The following is a 23303-nucleotide window of genomic DNA, read 5'->3' as shown; positions in this document are numbered from 1 at the left end:
AAGGGATAACACCAAGCTGATGGTTTATAGGGCCTGTGTTTTCAGCACCTTGCTGAAACATGGGTGACTTGCATCTACCAGGAAAAGCTCAATTTCCATCTTCACTGTCTGCAGCACATTTTATGATTATATCCTGGCAGGACAAAATCACAAATGTGGCAGTTCTCTCTCAAAGGCAGAGCTTCCGAGTGTTGGCAATAAACAGATTGCTTCAGCGGATCAGACATGTCTGCAGAATGGAAGACGGTTGCATAACCCAATGACCTTCTGTATGGTAAGGTAGCCAGGGCCAGGCGACTAGTGGAGCACCCAAAGCTCTCCAAGTATGCTTGCAAGCATGTCATGAAGGCCCTAAAATGTTAACTGTCACACCTGGGAGTCACTAGCTGCCAAAAGAGAAATTGCGATGCATTCTGTGGACTGATGTGCACTACCATGACCAGTGGCTACAGCAGCTTGGCAACAGGTGCTATCATCAAAAATGACAACTCTGCATCAGCTTGGTAGGTTCATGTGCAGCACTTGTGGTTGAACGTGGCTGTTGAGGATTGGCCTTCACACCCACCAGCAAAGTTTGCACCACACCTAAATGCAGAAATAAAAATAGTGCTGGAAATACTCAGCAGGTCAGGCAGCATCTGTGGAGAGAGAAGCAGAATCAACGTTTCAGTTGTGACCTTTCATCAGAACCTAAAAAATGCATGGTTTGCAGTGTCTTTTTGTTTTTGGTCAATGAAAGGATGCCAACCATGCCTTTTACCAGAGACACTTGGAAAATTGCTAAGTATTTGGTTTTGAAATGTTGAATTTGTCTTGCAGCTCCCAATTTGTATTTTCTCTTCAGGTATAAAAGGTTGTTGACCCTGCTTTGGCACTTTTCCTCTTTTTTTCCCTTCTCCACCTTCCCTGCCCTCCGTGCCCCACCACCCCCCCAGCCATATCTAGGAAAGGATTGGAAGATAATGGGAAGTGTTTTTCTTATCTCCACTCTTCCTTTAGCAACCTGGGATGCAAACCATTTGGAACAGGCAAATTACCTGCTTTTTCAGCAAAGCTAGCCTTCCCAATACTTCCAGCCTACCATCTCTGCTTCCAATATTGTCAGCATCCTGTTTCTTAGTAAACATCAATACAAAATACTCTCGTGTTCTAACTGCTCTGCACCTCAAGTTTATATTACGACCTTTATTTCTAGTAAGTCCCACCCTACTTACAATTCACAGAAGAAAATGTAATTTAACAATGCTGTGTTCCTAAAGCAATTTGCAAGTCATTCTATGGCTCTTCCTGGGTGTTCTGGCACTTTTTTTTAAATAAAAAGTTACTCATCTGTTATAGCTTCCTTTTTTTCTGGAGGATAGGTCTATCTCTGAATGTTCTCTCCACAGATGCTGCCTGATTTGCTGAGTTTTTATTGTTTTGGGATTTTCAAGCATGGAGTATTTTAGTTTTCTTGGATCTTAATGGGACACCCCACAGAACCAAGTTTAGACAAAAGTGAGTTGGTATTGAAGGGCAGATATTTTATAAATATAAGCACATTGTTTTCTCGTGAATTAAACAACCTATGGATTTTAGTGTGGGAGGCTGCATGATGTAGAAGGAAGAACACTTCTTGGTAATGGATAAGCCTATACTTGAGTAGTTTTCTCGACATTCTAAGGTTAATGACAGCAATGGCCATTTCTCTCCCTTTTGCTTTCTGGAATATGGGGTTGCACTGTTAACTTATTGTCCTTCTGAACAGCACTTCCTGCAAAATGAGTCATACTCCCATGTCTACAAATACCTCATTTTATGAGCTAATTGTGTACTTTGTTCTGAGCAGTATTACAAGAACAGAAGTAGACCATATAGCCCATCGAGCCTGCTCTGCCATTCAATACAATCATAGCTGATCTTGGGCTTCAATTCTACTTTGTTGCCTGCTCCCCATATCCCTTGATTCCCTGAAAATAAAAGCAAAATACTGCAGATGCTGTAAATCTGAAATTAAACCAAGAAATGCTGGAGATACTCAGCAGGTCTGGCAGCATCTGTGGAGCGAGAAGCAGAGTTGACATTTCAGGTCAGTGACCCTTCATCAGAACTGGTCGGCACAGACTCAGTGGGCCGAAGGGCCTGTTTCAGTGCTGTATCTCTCTATGACCAAAAATATCTATCAATCCCAGCCTTGGAACATCCACAACCCTCTGGGGTAGAGAATTCCAAAGATTCACAACCCTTTGAGGTGAAGTAATTTCTCCTCATATTAGTCCTAAATGATCAGCCCTTTTTTATCCTGAGACTCTGCCCCATGTTTTAGATTCCTCAACTAGTGGAAACAATCTCAGCTTCTACCCTATCCAGCCCTTTCAGAATCTTGTGTCTCAATTAGGTGGTGTCTCATTCTTAACTCCTGGGATATAGGCCCAATTTACTCAGCCTCTCAGGACAGGCCCCTCATCCCAGGACCAATTTTTAGTAAATCTTTTTGCTGCACTTCCTCCAGTGCAAGTATATCCTTTCTTCAACGTGGAGACCAAAATTGCATATAGTGTTCCAGGTGTGATCTTCATGAAGCCCTGTACAATTTTTTATTTTTTTAGTGATACCTCTTTATTCCTGTATTCTAATCCCCTTGCAATAAAGACCAACATACCATTTGCCTTCCTAATAACATGCAGGTGCAGCAGGCTAACTGTGTTCCGTGTATGAGTACCCCAAGTCTCTCTGAACATCTTGTGTGTGGGGGGAGGGAAACTGAGAGACTGTTAGGGTTGGGATGGAGGCAATGATGGCAGCCGTTGAGGGGATTTTCAGGTTGAATTCGTTTTTTGCGATAAATTGAGCGATGCCATCTTTCACCCTGGCAGCTGCCTGAAAAGTCGTTGAGTGACATTTCAGTGGAAAGGCTGCATTTTCACACTTGCTAGTTACTGTACCACCTAATGGTTGCATTGTCAGCAAACTGCCTTTTTTTTTGTTAGCCCCTAGGTTACTGCCTACTTCTGGTATTCAGCTTGTATCTTCTATTGTGAAAACAGATACAATATTTGTTCAATGCCTCTGCCATTTCCTCATTCCTCATGATGATTTCTCTTGTCTCTGCCTTTAAGGGACCCAATGTCTACTTTAGATACTTTTTTCCCCTTTAATGTACTTATAAAAAGCTCTTGAAATCTGTTTTTTTAAAAAAATATATTGCTGGCTAGTATACACTTTTCCTTTTTTTTTTCATCAGCACTTTGGTGGCCCTTTGGTTTCTAAAACACTCCCAATCCTCAAACTTGCTTTTTCTTTTTTGCAACATTGTAAGTCTCTCCTTTTAGTCTAATACACTCCATTTTAACTTCCTGAGTGAGCCATGGATGAGTCTTTCTTGATTTTTTTTGTTTTTGATCAGAATGTACTTTTGTTAAACCCTTCGAATTGTTTCTTTTAAATGTTTCCCACTGTTCGTTTACTGCCATACCTCCCAGTATATTTACCCAATAAACCTTAGCCGTTTCTCCCCTCATACCTTCATAATTGGCTTTAAGATTCTTGTTTGTGATTGAAATGTCACTTTCAAACTGAACTTGTGGATTATTGGATAAATTCTGTTTATGGGGCTCAAAAGGTGAATTTCTTGCTTTACTGTATTGATGAACTGTAATTGTAGCGAAGTTTTTTTTTAAATTTCTGAAACTTAGTGAATGTTTTATGGGATTCAAAGAGGAATCAATGACCATCATTTTTCTCCTCAAACAACTGCAAAAGAAGTGGCTCACAGATTGCAGGTACTCAAATAACTAATGGGCTTTGTTTTTTTTTGTTCTATTAAAGGGTGTGGATGTGAAAATGCCTGGACGTTTTCAGAGATTCATGGTTCACTTTGCAACTGAAGTTGTGGTCAACTTTATCGGTGCACATTATGAACATGACAAAAGACATCTGTTCCGAGGAATTGAAAATAAGGAAACGTTTTTTCGCCCTGCACTGAGATCTTTAATTGTAAATGGAGAATTTTGTTATAAATTCTTGCTGTGGGAGTACTTTCAGATTAGTCATCAATTATATATTCTATCTGAATAAAAGGCATTTTTTTAATGTCAAATTTTTCATCTCCATGCTTTACTGATCAAATCACAGATTTGAACCTCACCAGAGTGGCTTCATTAATTGCACTGGAGACTTTAATTTTAAACTGGCCTGCAGGGTAATTTTGGAGTGTCCAATTGTTGATAGCTGGGTCTGCAGTTCTGACTGAGTTGTACTAAATACTTTGTGTAATTTTAGCATTTATATTTGTGCAAACAAATATTAATACTAATCAGTTAATTTGGCTCATCTTGTGTTTCCATTATCTATATAACTCATTTGCTACATAGAATTCAGAAGTAGTGTATTGTTTTGTAGAATGAGAAAAGTGGGTGTTTTGATCTTGTCAGAGCCCTACAAAAGATATATTTGGGCTGTTTGAAGTTTGTTCTAAATGGACATAACACCATAAACTCAAATCTGTATAGGATTCTGACAAGGTGTTGGGGTGATAAGTGATCAAGGATTTGTACAGGATATAATGTGGAGCATAAGGCCGAAATGAGTTTAGGATTTGAGTTGTAAAACTGAGGAAGTTGGCCAAGAGCATAAAGGAAAAATTGAGCCTGAAGATGGCAAAAGTGCAACTAAGCATTCTGCAGTCATGGAACTGAGATTGGGGGTAGATCCACTTATAAATGTTCAGAGTTTTGCACAAATTGTGGACAAGACAAGATGGCTTCTGTTTCCACATGTGTATGTTGCCTTAACACCAGACACATGAATGAATTGTTGGTTGTTATTCATTACCATCAGTTACAAGATTCTCATTAAATGGGACATTTTTATATGAAAAATTAATCTGGGCGAATGGATTAAAGTCATTTGTTTTGTTTTTGTAGGTTCACTATATCCTCACTAACATACCTATAGATATTGGAAGTGATGATGCAGAAGGTAACTTCAGTTTTAGTAAGCAATTTAAGTTATAACCTATATACTTTAACAGTCTCCTTTTGTTTACTTCTGTGGTTAAGCTGCCCCAATTTAAAGCATTCTGTAGAGCCATTAGATTTTGAGCTATAATTACTGTTAGAAATTTAAAATGTTTGTTAAAGATGGCTAATATTTGATTTAAGGCAGAAATGGGCCTGAGATTCCTTTTTGTCAGTGTACATAGCCAGGCCACACTGCTTTCTCTGAGCTAGAACAGCTTAATTTCTCTTGTATTAAGTGAATATGCTGAGCAAGAGCTATGATCAGTTAGTTCATTTGGTACAACCTGTTGATTATTTGATATAAAGATATGCTGCACTATATCAGTGGGTCAGTAATATAAATGGTCCCTTATGAAAGTCTACATGTCATCACTCTTGAATTATGGATAGTTGCCTATGTTCCTGGCCAACCATGAAATAGTACAGCTTAGAAAGAGCCCATTAGCCCGTGGAGTATGTGCTAGCTCTTTCAAAAAGAATTCACTTGGTCCCACTTCCCATGCTTTCCTCATTCTTGCAATTGTTCTGTTAAGTTATTGAAAACTCGTTTATAAAAAAAAATCTGCTTTCACCACCCTTTCAGGCAGTGTGCTCCAAATTCTAACCATTCATTTGTATAAATGTTTTTTCCCCTCCTGTCACCTGATTTTTTTTTTTTTTGGAGTGTGGTGGGGGGAGAAATCGTCTTTAAGTTTGTGCCCCCATTTATTGACTCTTCTGCCATTGGAAACAGTATTTCCTTATTTGCTCTATCTTAAAACTGTTCATGATTTTTAAACACCTATCAAATCTCCTTTAAGGAAAATAACCCCACATCTCAAGTCTATCTGGATAACATCATCCTTCATCCATGGAACCATTTTAGCAACACTCTTCTGTACCCTTTCCAAAGCCTTTGTGGGGGGGAGTGGGTGGTGAAAATCTCTTATATAGGCGACAGGGCTCTCTGCCACCAGCTGAAGAGCTGGTGAGAGACCTGTGTCGCCTCTTTGTGAAGACCCTCCATGTAAATCTAACTACATTGTATTGAATGAATAATTTAGTTGCAACTAAATCCTTTTCTTTCTTTCCATCTTTGATATTGTTCCTAATCTTGTAATGAGTTCTTTATGTGCAGCAGAAAAGATGCATGGAGTCCAATCTGAAGATTTTAGTATTATTAACAGCTAAACAAGTATGTACTCTACAGAATAAACCATTTACAGAACCTTCATCTGGGTGTTAGTTGCAGAATGACAAACGTCTAGTCACATGACTATATCCTGGTACTTGGCTTATTAGCATACTGAGATCTTAAATGGACATCACTCTTAAGGCAATCCTACAACAAATCCCAAAATGTATTGGCCTACTTAATGGGGACCAAAACATTTTTTTTTGGCAGAATTTTACACTTTTATAGTCAGTGTAAAATTCCTTCTGCAATTCTTTAACCCTTGGTTTGATTAGTATATAACTTCTTAAAACCTGTTTGTCTTGTATTTGAGCCCTGCCCACAGCTTGGTACCTCTGACAAAACTGGGTATTGTTACAAAATGTTTTCTCTTGTATGTTAGCAGGATCAGGAGTTTACATGAGGGAACAAACCATATTATTCCAAGTCCTTCTACAGAGCAATACATTAGCAGCAATTTTCCAACTCTCTTCCCCCGATCGGAAGAACTTTCCTCCTAGGAATGCATATTGGATAATCTGCAGTCTTGTTTTAAAAATGAATTCATTGTCAGCTGTATCATGTAGTGAAGGTACCCACCAGAGTCTAATTGCTCCTCCATAGAGAGGAAGGGAAACCTGAAGTGAAGGTCATCCCAGCACTAGTAGTAACCAGTTACACAGTAGCATTCAGAAAATTTTGGATATCTGTCACCAGCCTTTTTAACTGGGGAAGGTGCAATAATCAAGGCAAGAAAGTGATAATGTAAATACATTTGAACATTACTGCTCTTAACTAACCATAAGCACTTTATTGAAATAGTTTACTGTATTTTTTTTTTTTTTGCAGCAGCAAAACCCAAAGTTACAAGAAGGGTTCCAGCTCTCCCATACCTACTCATGCAGAAGGCATTTAAATCTGCTTTTCCACTGCACGATCTAAAAGTATGCCAATCTGAAGTAGATTCCAGTCAGTTGTTAACGCAAAACAGTGGTGAGTAAAAGAAAACTTCTGCTGAAATTTGGAGATGGGTAATCTAATTTAACAGGCTTTTACATTTTCTTTTAAAGACTAGAAAATGCTGGAAACCCTCACCAGGTCAGGAACTATAGGCTGAATTTTATTCGGGCGCTGCATGGTGGCGCCCTTTCAACTCAGCCGCAGAGCCCCCGTAATATTGTGTGCGGGGGCTCATTAGAATCACAGCGCTGAGCCGCCCTCCCCATATTACGTGGGGAGAGGTGGGACATTTGAAGCAGTGCAAACATTTTTGACAGTTGTACAGCTACTGCTTTCTGACAGCTGTCAAAGAAATACTTACTGGACTGCTGAAGAGTGGAGCTGCTGTCAATCTGGCTGAAAAGCAGAGTGCTGCAAAAATCCAGCAGGTCAGGCAGCATCTGTGGAGAGAGAAGCAGGGTTAACTTGTCCAAGTTCACAGACTTGAACTTCACTGGGTGAAAAAGTTTTTCCGCATGTTCCCTCTAATCCTTCTACCAATTGCCTTAAATCTGTGCCCCCTAGTAATTGCCTTACCAGAGAGGTCAATCAGGTCTTTCCTGTCTACTCTATCTAGGCCCCTCATAATTTTGTACACCTCTGTTAAGTTTCCCCCCCCCCCCCCCCCCCTTGCCCCCAGCCTCCTTTCTAAGGAAAAGAACCCTAGCCAATCCAATCTTTCCTCATAGCTGCAACTTTCAAACCCTGCCAACATTCTTGTAAATCTCCTCTGTACTCTTTCCAGAGCCATTACGTCCTTCCTGTAATGTGACCAGAACTGTACGCAATGTTCCAATTGTGGCCTAACCAGTGTTTTATACAGTTCCAGTATCACATCCCTGCTTTTGAATTATATACCTTGGCCAATATAGCAAAGCATTCCATATGCCTCCTTCACTGCTCTCTCTACCTGTCCTGCCACCTTCAGGGACCTGTGGGCATGCACTTCTACCCCTCTCAATATCCTCCCATTTATTGTGTATTCCTTCACTTTATTTGCCCTCCCCAAGTGAGAACCTCACTTCTCTGGATTGAATTCAATTTGTCACTTTTCCACCCACTCAACCAAACCATTGATATTTTTCTGGAGTCTGCGGCTATCCTCTTCACTACCAACTACACGACCAATTTTTGTGTCATCAGCAAATTTCTCAGTCATCCCTCAAGATTTAAGTCCAAATCATTAATATATACCACAAACAGCAAGGGGCCCAACACTGAGCACACTGCCTGACCAACTTCAGTGTTGAAAGAACATATTTAGCCAGGTTAATTGGAATCAAAGATTGGCAGACAAAACTAAATAGAACAATGGGCTGCCTTTTAAGAGGCAATATTTCATTTACAGCCAAGGTACATTTTGTGGGGGGGGGGGGTGGTTGCGAGTAACCAGGGAATCCAAAAGTGTTGTACAGGTGTAAAAATTGCAAATAAAGAGTGGGGTTAATTAGGGACCAAAAAGAAAAAAAAGTGGGGAAACTGCTTTCCATTCACAAAAATATCTGTTGACTAATACCCTTTGTTTCCTGTTCCTGAGCCAATTCTGGATCCAACCTGCCACATTCCCCTGTATCCCATCGACTTTCATTTTACTGACCAGTCTATGTGGGACCTTGTCAAATGCCTTTCTAAAATCCAAGTCGACCACATACACTGCACTGCCCTCATCAATCCTCGTTACTTCCTGAAAGAATTCAATTAAGTTAGTAAGACATGACCTTCCCTTAACAAATTCATGCCTACTATCCCTGATTAATCCGTGCCTTTCTAAGTGGCAGTTTATCCCGTCCCTCAGAATAGATTCTAGCAATTTATCCACCACTGAAGTCCGACTTACCGGCCTATAATTATTTGACCTGCTGCTTGCACCCTTTTTAAACAATCGTACAACATTCGCAGACCTCCAATCATCTGGTACCTCGCCTGTATCTAATGAGGATCTGAAGATGATCCTCAGTGCATCTGTTATTTCTTCCCTGGCTTCCTCTAACAACCTGGGATGCAATCCATCCGGCCCTGGCAATTTATCCACTTTCAAGGATGTCAGTCCTTTTGGTACTTCCCCTCATTATGCTTATCGTATCTAATATTTCACACTCTTCTTAACTGCAATGTCTGTCTACATCAGCCCTGTCCTTTGTGAAGACAGACAAAAATCTCATTAAGAACCCTGCCCACATCTGCATCCATGCATAAGTTCCCTTGTACATCTCTGGGCCCTACCCTTTCCTTAGTTATCCTCTTGCTCTTAATGTACTAATAAAACATCTTTAGGGTTTTCCTTGATTTTACCTGCCAATAATTTCTCATGTCCTCTTTGCTTTTCTAATTTCCTTTTTTTACTTCACCCCTGCACATTCTATACTCCCCTAGGCTTTCTAAAGTATTAAAATTTTTGTAATCGTCATAAGCTTTCTTTTTATGCTTTAACTTGCCCTGTAAGCTTCTAGATAACCAGGGGGTTCTAGATTTGGCTGTACCACCCTTTATCTTTGTGGGGACATGCCTACACTGCCTGTAGTATCTCGCTTTTGAATGCCTCCCAATGGTTTGCCACTGATTTTTTTTTTTTTTTTCCCTTCAAGTAGCTGTATCCAGTCCACTCAGTTTCTTTAAAATTTGCCTTCCCCCAATTTACTCCTGTTTTATCTTTGTCCTTTTCCATGATTATGCTAAAACTTTTTTGCTTGCTCTCTAATGCCTTCACATCCTTCCTAAAGTGTGGTGCCCAGAATTGAATACAATACTTCACTTGAGGCTGAACCAGTGTTTTATAAATGTTCATCATTTCCTTGCTCTATGCCCCAATCTATAAAGCCTAGGATCCTGTAAGCTTTATTAACTGCTTTCTCAACCTATTCAGTGATTTGTGCATATGCACCCCCAGATCCCTCTGCTCCTACACCCTATTTTGTTTTATAGAATTGTGCCCTTTTTTATTTTATATTGCCTCCCTTCATTCTTCCTATCAAAATAAATCGCCATGTGTCTGCCATTCTACCAGTCTGTCTATATCCTCTCGGTTTATCACTATCCTCCTCCAGTTTGTTTTTTTTATTCCTTCAATACTTCCAAGTTTTGTCATCTGCAAATTTGAAATTGTGCTCTGTACACCCAAGTCTAGATAAAGAAAAGCAGTGGTCCTAATACTGACCCCTGGGCACCACCTTCAGTCCAAAAAAAAATTGGCATTACTGTTTCCTGTCGCTCAGTCAATTTTTTATCCATGCTGCCAATGTCCCTTTTATTCTGTGGGCTCTAACTTTGACAAGCCTGTTACGTGGCACTTTATCAAACTCATTTTGGGAGTCCATGTACACCACATCAGCCACATTACCCTCACCATCACCTAATCAAAAAACTCCTCAAGCAAATTAGTTTTAACCATGATTTGGCCATAACAAATCCATACTGGCTTTCTTTTAACTAATCCAGATTTTGACAGTTTTGTCCCAAATAGGTTTCTCAAAGCTTTCCCACTATCCAAGTTAAAATGGCCGGGATTCTCCTTTACACTTGCAAATGTTTACACCCTACAAAAAAAAATGCAATTGTCCAGTCTGCTGGCACCACCCATGTATCTAAGAAGGATGGCCAGTGCCTCCAATTTCTACCCTTCCTTCGCTCAGTATCCTCCGACGTATCTCATCTGGTCTAGATGACTTATCAACTTTAAATTACAGCCAGCATATCTAATACCTCCTTTTTATAAATTTTTAGGCCATCCAGGTTCAACTACCTCCCCTTTCACTTCTTCCTTGGTAAAGACCGATGCAGAGTAGTCATTTTAGTACCTTTTTAGCTATGCTACTTATCTTGTGTAAATTCCCCCCCTTTTTTCCTTTTTGGTCCCTAATTAACCCCACTCTTTATTTGCAATTTTTATGCCTGTACAACACTTTTGGATTCCCTTGTTACTCGCAAACCCCCCCCCCCCCCAAAAAAAATGTACCTTGGCTGTAAATGAAATATCTCCTCTTAAAGGTAGCCCATTGTTCCATTTAGTTTTGTCTGCCAATCTTTAATTCCAATTAACCTGGCTAGATCTGTTCTTTCAACACTGAAGTTGTTGTCCTTTTTTTTTTCTCTCTCCTTTTTCCCCCAATTAAATTTTACTCCTAGATTGCTCTTTGTCCTTTTTCTATAACCAACCTAGACCTTGTGATCACTGTCCCCTAAATGTTCCCTGACTGACACAAAAGCAAAATACTGTGGATGCTAGAAATCTGAAGTTTAAAAACAAGATGCTGGAAATACTCAGCAGGTCAGACAGCATCAGGAGCAAGAAATGGTTAATATTCCATTGATCCTTCATCAACAATGTGTTTTAAATAGGTTAAATGGGGGAGGGTGGAAAAATGACAAAAGGGAAGGCCTGTGATAGGATGGAAGACAGGAGATGTTAATGGGGCAGAGCCACAGGGAATAGTAATGGGACAAGTAAAGAAACAAAAGGTGTGCCCAGAGGAGCTATGAGTGGCAGAATAATGAACAGCTGCTATCCAAAAGCAAAAGCAGATCAAGACTGAAACATTCAAGGAAAAAGAAACCATGGTGGAGGGGTGGGAGCAGGGCAGAGAATACAGTCTCAAATTGTTGAACAGTGAGTCCAGAAGGCTGTAAAATGCCCAAAGATGAGGGGCTATTCCTTGAGTTTATTTGGAATGCTACAGTGTCCCAAGGGCCAAGATCTCAAAGCAAAGTGCAGGATTAAAATGGCAGGTCACCAGCAGCTTGGGATCATGCTAGCAGACTAAATGTAGGTGTCCTGCAAAGTGGCCATCCAATCAGCATTTGGTCTTCCCAGTGCAGAGCAGATTGCATTGAGCTGTGAATACAGTATACTAAATTGAGATGCTTACTTTGCTGTTTCAATTGGAAGGAATATCTGGGGCCTTGGCTAATAGAGTAGGTGAAAGGGCAAGTGTTGCAGCTCCTGTGCTTGAATGGGAAGGGGCTGGGTGTTGGTGATTGAGGAGTGGACCAGAGTGTTGCAGAGGGAACAGCCCCTTTTGGAATGCTGAAAGGGGAGGGGAAGATGTGCTTCGTAGCATCACGCTGGAGGTGATGGAAATGGTGGAGGATGATCTGTTGAGGCTGGTGCTGTGAAAGATGAGGACTAGGGAGCCCTAGCATGACTCTGGGAGGGGGAAAGGATGAGAGCAGAAATGTGGGAAATAGGTCGGACATACTAAAGGGCCTTTTCATTTACAGTGGGGTGGTGTCCTCGGTTGAGGAAGAAAGACCTATCGGAAGCACTGGTGTAGAAGAATGCACCATCAGAACAGATGCAATGGAGAAACTGAATAGAATGGAATCCTTGCAGCAAGCAGGGTGTGAAGTGTAGTTGAGGTGCAAATCCACTGACTGCTGCAGCTAACAAATATATGTTCATTTCTCCATTTCTGGGGATAGGCTGAGAATTTGAAGGGAAGAGTTGGAGATGGACCATGTGAAGCTGAGGAGGGTGAAAATTGGAAGCAAAGCTGAAGTTTTCCAGTTCAGAGTGAGGGAGAGAATGTAACAGAAGAAGTGAGGTGCGGAGGGGGTGCTAGAAATGTTCAACATGTATTTCAAAGGCAGGCATAGTTGGGACTCGTGGGTACCCATGGCAGCACCTTATTTGGAGGATGTGAGACATGTTAAAGGAGAAGTTGCTCAATGTGAGCACTGGTTCAGCCCAGCAAAGGAGGAGGGTGGAAGCTGGTTGAACCTCTTCAAAGAAGCAGCAGAGAGCCCTTAGACTGTCCTGGTGGAGGATGGAGGTGTCGAGAGATTGGACATCCTTGATGAAGAGGTGACAGTTAGGGCCAGGAAATTGGAAACTGAGAGCTTTGGAAGAGTCACTGATGTAGGTGGGAAGAGACTGGACAAAAGGAGAAAAAATAGTTGAAGAAATCCGTTTGGTCGGGCTACCAGGAAAGTCCTGTTTGGATCTTGGGAAGGAGGTAGAAGCAGGATGTTCAGGGTTAGGGTCTGAGGTTGGAAGCTGTGGTGCAAAGATCTCGAGGAAATGAAGTCTGACAGTTCTGGGACAAAATGGTTTGATCAGTAATGGAGTCGTGGTCCATGGGGAGGTAAGAGGAAGTATCAGAGTTGGCGTTCAGCCTCTGCTAGGTAGAGGTCAGTTTGCCAGGTAACAGTACCACTCTTGTCAGTGGGTTTGAATTTAATGTTGGGGTTGGATCTGAGATTGGAGTGCTGCAAGTTCAGTAGGAGATGGATGTGAGTGAAGTGAACAGAGAAATTGAGACAGCTGATACCTCACTGGCAGTCCTCAAGGGAGGAGATCATGAGGGGGAGTGGCCCAGGTGGAGGGAGAATACTGGTGAAAGGGTCCAGTGTGCTCTGGGAGGTTCCAGTCCTCCTGAGGTTGGTGTTGGCTGTTGGAGGGGGAAAGAGAAGAGCAAGGGAGGAGTGTCCCCTAAACCTTTTTTTCCTGGTATGTGGATGATTGTATAGATGTCATTTCCTGCTCTCCCTCACAGACACACGTGGTTGACAGGACCTTTGACTTTTTGTCCAGCCCATTTCCCGCACTTCTGCTCTCTCTCCTCTCTTTCCTCCCCACCCTGCTCTCCGAACCACGATAGGGTTCCCCTTGTCTTCACCTTCCACTCCAGCAGCCTCCATATACAATAATTATTTTCTGCCACACCCAGTGTGGTGCCACCACTAAATGGATCTTGCTGTCCCCTTTCGGCATTCTGAAGGGAGTATTTCCTCGACAACACCCTGGTGCACTCCTCAATGACCCACAGCACCTTTCCACTCTCCTCCCCGTCCAAGGCCCCAAACACTTTCCAGATGCAACAGTAATTTGTGTACTTCTCTTAATTTAGTATGCTGTATTTGCTGCTCTATGTTGGAGAGACAAAACAAAGATTGGATGGGTGACCAATTTTGTGGAACACTTCCATTCAGTCTGCAAGCATGATACCAAGCTTCTGGTGGCCTGCCTTTTTAAATTCCCTTGCTCCTTGCTCTCATGCTGACCACTCTGTCCTCTGCCTACTTTAGTGTTCCAATGAAGCTTGGAACAGCACCTCATCTGTTGATTAGGCACTTTACAGCCTTCCGGACTCTACTTGAGTTCAACATTTTCAGACCATAATCTCTGCCACCATCGCCCTGCCCATTTTTGTTTCGTTTTTCTTTGCATTTTTCAGTCTTAATCTTGTTTTCTCTTCTGCTTTCTGATGGCAGCTGTTGATTTTTGTTTTACCATTCACACCTACTCTGGACTCTTTTTTTTTTTTTTCCCCCTTCCCGCCCCCCCCCCCCCCTTATTACTCTGCTTGCCTCTGCCCCACTAATTTTTTTGTTGTTGCCATTTTAATGTTTCTTGTCTTCTCTGCTATCATAGACCTTTCCCCCCCCCCCCCCACCCCCACCCCTACCCAACTACTTAAAACCTACTACATTTCTAACTTCTCTCCATTCTAATGAAGAGTCAGTGACCTGAAACATTAACTCCTGTTTTTCTTTCTCTCCACAGATTCTCTGCTGCTGACCCTTGATCCACTTGACCCACCTCATTCCCCAAAACCCAATCCAGCAATACCTCCCTCCTTTCTCCTTGGGCTGGAAGCATAGTGAATTAAGCGAATTCTCCTGAACGCACTTTAGAAATTCTTTCCCCTCTCTGCCCTTTACACTTGTACTATCTCAGTCTATATTAGTTTTTCTACATCTTTCCCTCTGGTTGGTGGCCTGTAGCATACACTCAGTAGTATAATGGTACTTCTATTGCTTAACTCCGTTTTCTGTCTCCACTGATACTTATTGACCAAAGTGTTTCCAGAGCTTTCTAGATTTATTTCCAAAATATCTCATCCATAGTTTGCTTTTTGATTTCAAATTTTTTTTCTAAAGTTTAATTTGAAATGCCAATTGATTCTTATCTGCAGCCTTCAAGGGCAGTCCATTCCATTTTATTACACTCATTTGTGTGAAGGATTTATGTATTATGCTTTTTGTTCTGGAATTTCATATCAAAATGGAGAAGTGTTTTGCTATCTGACTGACCAACAAATCCCTACATTTAGTCACCACCAGCCAGCCCTGTCTCCCTGTCTTCACCCCCTCCTCCCCACCCCCCCCCACCCCACTCTGATCACGCTAGTGATGGCCAGAATCCTATTCATCCTTTTTCTGTTCCACCCCATGCCCACACTTCTCCATTTAAACTCTATTTCTATCTGCTATTCTTGCATGCAAAAGCTACTACCTCTCACACCTTTTAGTGAATTGAGCTACATCTATTTCTCCAGCTACAAGAAGGCATGCCGTATGAAAATCAGGGCAAGTGGCTTGAGTTGGCACACTTCTGACTGCACATACCACCTTCAGGCTTGTTAGCTAGGCTGCCCAACTGTGAAGCATAGTTTTTTTTAAACCTAATAACTCTTGGTAGTGATCTGAATCTCTTATTGTACTGATGTTGCTGTTGGGCTGCAAATTCGGTTTTGATGCTGTACAACCTTGGGCAAACAATTCCTGGCAGGATTATTGAAGCCATATAGGAAAGGTCATCTTTCACCATAAGCAGTGGTTGTTATCCAGAAGTAACTAATGGAAAAGCCCTTGCCAAAAATGTAAACCAACTTCAATCATTGAAGAGAGATATGAAGTTTAAAAACATTACTGGAAATGGGAGGTCAATGAAAACCATTGTTGCAAATATTTAATACATTTGTAAAGCTTTGACCTCAACAATATGAGCATAAAGTGCAAACACTGGTTTATGCTTGTACTGCTGTGAAAAATCAGGCCAATATTTGAATCCTTTGATTCCAGGTATATAAAAATAAAACCATTCTCTTGTGCACTTATTTTTTGCTTTCCATCCTAATGTTTTTTTCTATTTCTCTTGTCTGGTCCCTATTGGAATGGGGAGGCAAGACCTTTACATCAAAATGGTTTTTGGTTTATAAAACTATATACATAATGTAAAATATTCTGTTAACCTTTGGGTTTAACATGTTTATTAACAGCAGTCTTTTATATTGTGCAGTTTTCATTGCTAATATCAATGCTTTTTTTTCTGGATGTGTCTTGTCTGACTTTCTGCAGGTCGTACTAAACCAGCCAGTCCTCCGGATACATGGTCAGAGCTCAATGACTTGTGGGCAAACACTTACCTAAAGTTCCAGCCTCTCTGGAAAATCCGAAATTATTTTGGTGAAAAAATTGCACTTTATTTTGCTGTGATGGAAACACTTTTAATTACACTCATTATTCCTGTGCTACTTGGTTTGGCTATTTTCATTTATGGCCTTTATTGCAGGTATTGTAATTTTCTCACTTAACTTTTCCAGCAGGATGTGATTTTTGTATGAATTTTGTGAGCTGCTAATGCTTGGGTGGTACAATAGGATGTTAAATTAGTTTTTGTTTCCCAAGGATCACAATTGTGTCTTGTTAAGAATAAATAGAATTTTCTAGCCAAGAACATTTTTACTGTGAGGTGCTTGTGAAGTTTTGTGTTGGCTCCCTAATGGATTATTCTGCAAGGTGGCATGACATGGATTTATAATGGTGTGATCTTGATTGTGTCCTCTGAAGCAGCTGAACTGAGGCTCATTCCCTTCCTTACTTACTGGAAGGGAAAAGCTACTGGAGGCAAGTGAGTTGGTTTATAATTGTATTTTTGACAACAATGGCAAAGGTCTGCCTAAACAGTTCTTTTCTCCTTCCTATAATACAGGCTCAGCCATGCAGGTGATTTGTAGCTGCCTGAAAGTCCATTCCCCTCCAGCAGTGTTGTGCAACCCCACACTTTATATAAAAAAAAATTTAAAAAAATCTCATGGGTAAAGTGACTGGGACAGCTCAGTTGGAGCAAGTGATGCATGGGAGTCGGTCCTGTGCCTCTTTTTGAGGAAGCTACAGTAAATAAAAATTTTCTTCCCCATGTGACCCCCCACCCACCCAAATTAACTGCAAGAAAAAGCATGCAAGTCCCATGGATAACCTATACTTCAATGACGACAACAAATTAGGTAGCGCCTCTTCCAGACTTCATATTTCAACTAGAGCAGAGCTGCTTGGACACTCGAGCAACTATCTATGTGCACGCAGTCTAGAATTGGGGGTCATAGCCTCTGAATAAAGGATCAGCCATCTAGGACTGAGATGATCAGTTTCTTCAAAGGGTTGTAAACCTTTTGGAATTCTCTACCCAGAGAGCTGTGGATGCTTAGTATATTTGAGGCAGAGATTGAAGATTTTTGGATACTAAGGAGATGGAGGAATATGTGGGTAATATGGGGAATGTGTAGCAGCCATGATCTTGTCAGATGGTGGAGCAGGCTTGATGGCCCTATTTCTTGTTACATTAACTGAGTAGCCATGTAACACTATGTAAAACTACATACAAGTTACTGAGGTGTACAAAAACTTACTGAAGTATGTAGACAATTACTTAGACTTATTGGCAAAGAAAGCTTTCTTTTTAAAAAAAAAATTTGGCTGCAGTGTGGGGACAAAGGGTAAAACGTCCCCTTTTTGTTTTTGCCATGATTATTAGAAGAAAACATTAGAGTCCTCCATTTGATGTGTAGAACATAACTTAAAGACAAGACATTGTATTTATCAAAAACAAATTTTGATTCATGAGTTACATGTCCTGAAGGTTCATATGACTTGCCTGTGGAGTTTGCATGGAAATACAATTGCAGATCCAAATTCTCTTATACAGAACTTCAGCATTTTTGCTGAGTAACTTCTGCTTCAGTGATGCTAAAGTTGCTGAATGCTCCATATTGTGGGCTGAACTCTACTCCAGAACCCAGCACTGAGGATCTCTCCACCTCCCCCCCCCCCCCCCCCCCCCCCCCAAAAAAACAGGTGGTGGTCCCACACCACTTAGATTTAACACCGTAAGGAATAAAATTCCAAGGCACCACCAAATCCATTTATATTAAAATAAAATGCTGGGTAAAGTGTAGATTTAAATCTTGAATATAGCTGCTCGAGCTGTCCAGCACAATGCAAACTGTTTATCCTGGTCAGGAAACTGCAGTTTAAACCAGGCAGTATTGAAGTGGATTCTACCTGGCTGGAATCTTCCCAGTTTGGGGTAATGTCTACACTTATGCTGCTATATCTGCTTTCATTTTTTTTTTTTTAAATAGTTGTATTGGATATTCAACTTGTACATTCACTCTATCCGATAACTCCATTTTCTATGAGAAGACATTCTATTAAATCACAAACTGTTTCCTTGTCTGTTCGATGCAAAAGGTTTGGCTCCATGAAAGGAATTTTCAAGTGACAATTAACAGCAAAACCTAGTCATAGGAAGCAAATGGTCACAATAGTATGAGATGTTGTAAACTTGTGTACAAACTTTGTTTTTGCTGGGCTGCAATGGTAGTACCTCTGACTCTAAGATTAACATAATCCAGATTAACACTTCAGTCCAATACTGAGTGCACCATTTTTTCAGATGAGGCATTAAACAAAGGCCTTGTCTGTGCTCTTGTAGATATAAAAGATGCCATGGTCAACATCTACCCTTCAGCTCCCTAAAAAACCAATTATATGGTCCTTCAGTGCTGTTTGTGGGAGCTTGCTGTGTAGAAGTTGGCTGCAATGTTTCTTGACTTGCAACAATGACTACTTCAAAAGTGCATCATTTGGCTTTAAAGTGCTGTGAAATTAATGTACCTTTTTTCTGTTGATCTAATTCTTAACTATTTTTCTCCTTTTTCCAGTATATCCTGTAACAATGCCAGCAATAACCTAGATGATTTTTTGAGTGGGCATAATTATAATGAGCTCTGTTCATCTCCAGACCTCCTCTCTGAAGTGGTAGACAAGGCTGTGGCTAGAATTCGGTATAATCATTTTGAGCATGACTCTTAAATGTATTGTTTTATTTCAGAAATAGATGCTATAATCACTAATCCTTACTATCTATTTAGCTTGAATGATGAAAGGATAATGTACTGCAGGAGTATTTATACAAGTTTGTTACAAGCTGATCAGCTGTAACAGCCTTTTTCATGAGTGCATGCACCATGTAATAAAACAGCAATGTTGAAATTTTTGCTTTATTACATTGACATTTCATGGAATGTGTTCTGAAAAATCTTCTGCAGTTCAAGAAATTGTAATGTTAATTCAGAACCGCACAGAATAATTGAGCAAGTGACATGATCTCTCTGAAGCCTAAAAGGCCCTGCAATTCCTCTATCTACATTCTGGATAAGATGCATATAATGGTATTGAGCAAATCTAATGGGGGAAAACGATGCAAAAATCAATATGCAGTATTCAGGCCAGCTACATATTTGCTTGCAGACTGCTGGGAAGTAATTCTTATCACCCTGGGTCTCTGTGCACATGTGATCTACTTGATGCATTTTAATAGAGTAAGCAATCCACTAAAGATTCACCACCAAAGAAACAACTTTCCCAGGCTGACCTAAAGAAGACTTCACTGCCACTATCTAGTCTCGCATCAATATTACCAAACCTCTCCAATCATCAAACAGACCAATTTTATTAAGAAAATGATTGTACAGGAACAGAAAAGATAACTTCAGTCCACTTAGTTGGGTCCCCAAACCTCAAATGTCATTCATCACTTGCATCTTTCAATCACTCTATTTTTCTGAACATTCCACCCAGCCTTCTTGCTGACATTATCCAATCCCACAATCTTTTCTGGGAAGTCTGTTCTACCCTCTGCATGAAAAGTTTCAATAACTTGTCTGATCATCACCCCTCAGCTGAAGTTTATGCCCTGGTTAGAGTTTATAATAAACTGAACTGTTTTACGTTTAACTATAACCCATATAATTTTTTCCCAGTATAAACACTTCTAAGCTTTTTTTTTAGTCTTTGCTCTTTCCCTGACTTTTTTTGTTGTACTACTTGATACCTTCTCTAACATTTCCCCACTGTAGTACAATAATCAAAAGTGAGAATGTCACAGTCCAGCACACTGATCTCTCCATGCCTCATTGAGACTTTGGCTGGAATTTTACAAACCCCCCACCCCCGCAAAAGAGCAGGAAGTTGGCGGCAGGGGCGTAAAATGGAGCGGGCGGCTTTGGGGGGGCCTTCGTGACCTGCACCTACCTCCACCTCCACTTTACACAGGGTGGCGGCAACAAATGACCTGTCCGCCCCAGGCCAATCAAGGCCCTTAATTGGCCACTTAAGGGACCCTGCTGCTGCCATGGGATTTTCTGTGGCTCGTCGGGTGGCCCAGGCCCGAGAGAAGCCACCTGACAAAAGCAGGCGGCTCTCTGGCCTGGGGGGTGGGGGGCCCCTCATGCTTGGGCACTCTGTGCCTGACAGAGGCCACCCCTGCTGTCCCAACCATGCCAACAAGCCCGTCCCACCCCCCCCACCCCATCGACCACCTTTGGTCAGGCCCTGGTGAGGCAACAAAAGCTTACTTTTGTTCTGGGGTTCCCTGACATCTTCGTCACAAAGCTGGGCTGCAGTCGCCACAGCTCCTGGTGGAACTAAGACTGGTCTTCCTGCCTCAAATTGGTGGACACTCGCCTCAGAACAATTAAAGGCCAGGGCACTGCAAAATGCAGGTTGGATCCCCAGGCCAGGTGGAAGCGGGTGCACCACCAAACTTTCAGTTGGTGGATGGCTCCTGTCCGCTGTGGGGAAAAGTCCCGGACTATGTGTGCATTGTGTTGGTAATGCAGTTAGATATTTGACAAAGCAAGTGATTGATGGGAATGTGAGCCATAATGGCGAACAGTGTTTCTGGACTTTTGGGACCAACTCAATGAAGCAAAATGGCTTTTTAAAGTACTGTAAGATGTATTCCTATTATGGGTAGATAGTGTTATTGCCAGTGGTTTAATACTCATAGCCACATCAAGACACATTGTGGTAAACTTAACCAAGTCTTGTGTTGCTTTATTTCAGAGATGTATGTAGTAACATTGCTGGAAGAAAAATTATAATTGAGAAAGCACTTAATACAACCTGTACTACTAAGAAATGGAAAAATGCAAATTTTCAGTAAGTGTTTGGCTCCTGATTTGAAATTTTTGACTATATGTATCCATATCTGTTTACTTCTGTGATGTGTAATCTATGCCATTATTTTTGCTGATCTTTTTGTGTCTTTTTCCTCATTAGCTTCCTATGTCCACATTTGCAAAGGATTCACTTGCGTAAATGTATCATGCTGATTCTGTAATTGGGTGGCTGAGAGGAATTTGAAAATTGATTTCTCTTGCTATAATGTTAAAATGATGCAACACAGAAGGAGGCCATTTGATCCATCGTACTTGTGCTGTATCTGTTAGTGTTATCCAATTAGTCCCAGTCCCCTGTAAATTTTCCCTTCAAGTATTTGTCCAACTCCATTTTAAAAGCTTCTATTGAATCTGCTTCCACCACCCTTTTCAGGTAATGCATTCTCGATCACAACTCGCTGTGTAGCAGAAATGTTTCCTCGTCTTTTGTCTGGATCTCTTGCCAGCCAGCTTTTTAAATCTGTGCCTTCTGGTTACTGACCCTTCTGCCATTGGGAACAAACACAGGAGACCAACACATGTAGCAATGAGGCTTTTATGTCAGCTGGAGAAGATATGCAGTAAGCCATGGTGGGGTAGCAGGATTCAATGGTATTGAACAGGGAAAAATGGAACGGTAAACATAGGATATCCAAGATGGAGGCATTTGGGATTAGGTGGTCATAACCTGGGGTATGAGCCACGATGGATGACCATTGTAGAGTGCAGGATATAGGAGTGACTAGGGTGCTGCAGAGACTGTATGCAATTGGATGGCCTTTTCTAGGAAGGGAATGGGTTCTGCAATGAGATTACAGTACAATTAACAGTAATTTACAATACAAGGCATAAAGAACCGTTTCACTCAAACAAATTTTGAATGGATAGGGAATTGGGTGTCTGTGCCCTGACCACATTCTCTGATCCACAACTTGAAACCTTCCTTAAAAAGTATATCTCCATTCCAACATTACACCCTAAATTACAGCTATGACACCATGCCATATAATGGAGTTTTGCTCCTGATGATTTTTATCACAAGTCTTGCTCTTTTTTTGCCTATTTTTGTAGTCTTCTGCCATTTCTGTTTTTGAGCCCTACTGTCTTCTGTTTTGTTTCTAAACTTTTATTTTTGGTATTGCTGCCAATGTTTCTGTATTTAAATAAAGCTCTGCTATTTCCTTTAACTCTCTCTTTATTTTCAAACTACAGCTCTGCTCTTTCTCTTTCCCCTACATTTTTTAAGAACCACTTTTTTTAAAATACTGCCACTCCAAGTCTTTAATGTAGCTATCTTTTTCATATTAATCTTTCTCCCACTCTTGCAATCTTTTTACTCCCACTTCTGGTATGTTTCCCAGTGTTTCAGTGGTTTATAATCCTACTCCATTCTTTCAGGGGAAAAAAATCCACCAGCTCATTAAGTCCCACATTCTGCTTTTATATAGATTTGAGTGGATACGGAGTTAAACTTTGCATTCCCTGGTCCGATTGGCCTACCTACTAAACCCTGTTCACCTATAGCCTATTTATTTTTGGCTCCCTCTGTACACAACCAAGATATTTGGGCAACTTTCCACAAACTTTACTTTCTGTCAACTTTTGGTACCAGCAAGATTTATTTACCATTGCAAGTAGTGCAATTGATTCTCAGCTGGCAGCTCTGTCATAATGATGACACTTCTGTACCTGACAACTAATGCAATTCTTGCATAGACAATGGTTAAACTGTTCCAAAACCATGAGAGATGCAAAATCTTTGTAGTTCTCTTCAGAATCATTTTTGAGTTCTTTAACGAAACATTGCATGAGCTGAGCCTTTCGTCACTACTGCGTTTGAAAGTAAGCAGTTTAAACAAGAATTAAAATCTTCTGTGAAGCCTGTTTACTTTGTATGTATCACTGCCCCAAAACATGACCTGATCAAAGGCATTGTTCAAAGTACAAAATGTAACTTGCTCAGGCCTGAAACACTGCATGTTGGAATTTTGACTAGCATGAATTTTATAACCTTGCATACATTAACATTTCAGAAAATTTAAATTCTAATGCAATTAACTGCTGACAGCAATGTGTTCTAACAATTTGCTGTACATGGGAGGTCAGATGGCTTCCTGGAAATTATGGATAGCCCTAGAGGGTATCTTTATT

At 40.9% G+C, this 23303-nt stretch overlaps 1 protein-coding gene across 1 annotated transcript in view; it reads left to right on the top strand.

The window, feature by feature from the left end:
- The window catches only part of LOC137371291 (anoctamin-7-like), a 92336-nt gene that overhangs the window by 8778 nt on the left and 60255 nt on the right, over positions 1-23303 (top strand). Inside the window, exons 2-7 of the mRNA XM_068033627.1 lie at positions 3808-3975; positions 4905-4959; positions 7003-7146; positions 16228-16441; positions 18873-18995; positions 21058-21153. Coding sequence (XP_067889728.1) covers positions 3808-3975; positions 4905-4959; positions 7003-7146; positions 16228-16441; positions 18873-18995; positions 21058-21153 — 800 coding nt within the window. The remainder of the gene's footprint in view (positions 1-3807; positions 3976-4904; positions 4960-7002; positions 7147-16227; positions 16442-18872; positions 18996-21057; positions 21154-23303) is intronic.

The sequence above is a fragment of the Heterodontus francisci genome, chromosome 6 (assembly GCF_036365525.1).
Source record: "Heterodontus francisci isolate sHetFra1 chromosome 6, sHetFra1.hap1, whole genome shotgun sequence".
Classification (NCBI taxonomy): Eukaryota; Metazoa; Chordata; class Chondrichthyes; order Heterodontiformes; family Heterodontidae; genus Heterodontus; species Heterodontus francisci.
The sequence above is the reverse complement of the archived record's forward strand: the minus strand, read 5'-3'. Positions and strand labels throughout refer to the sequence as shown.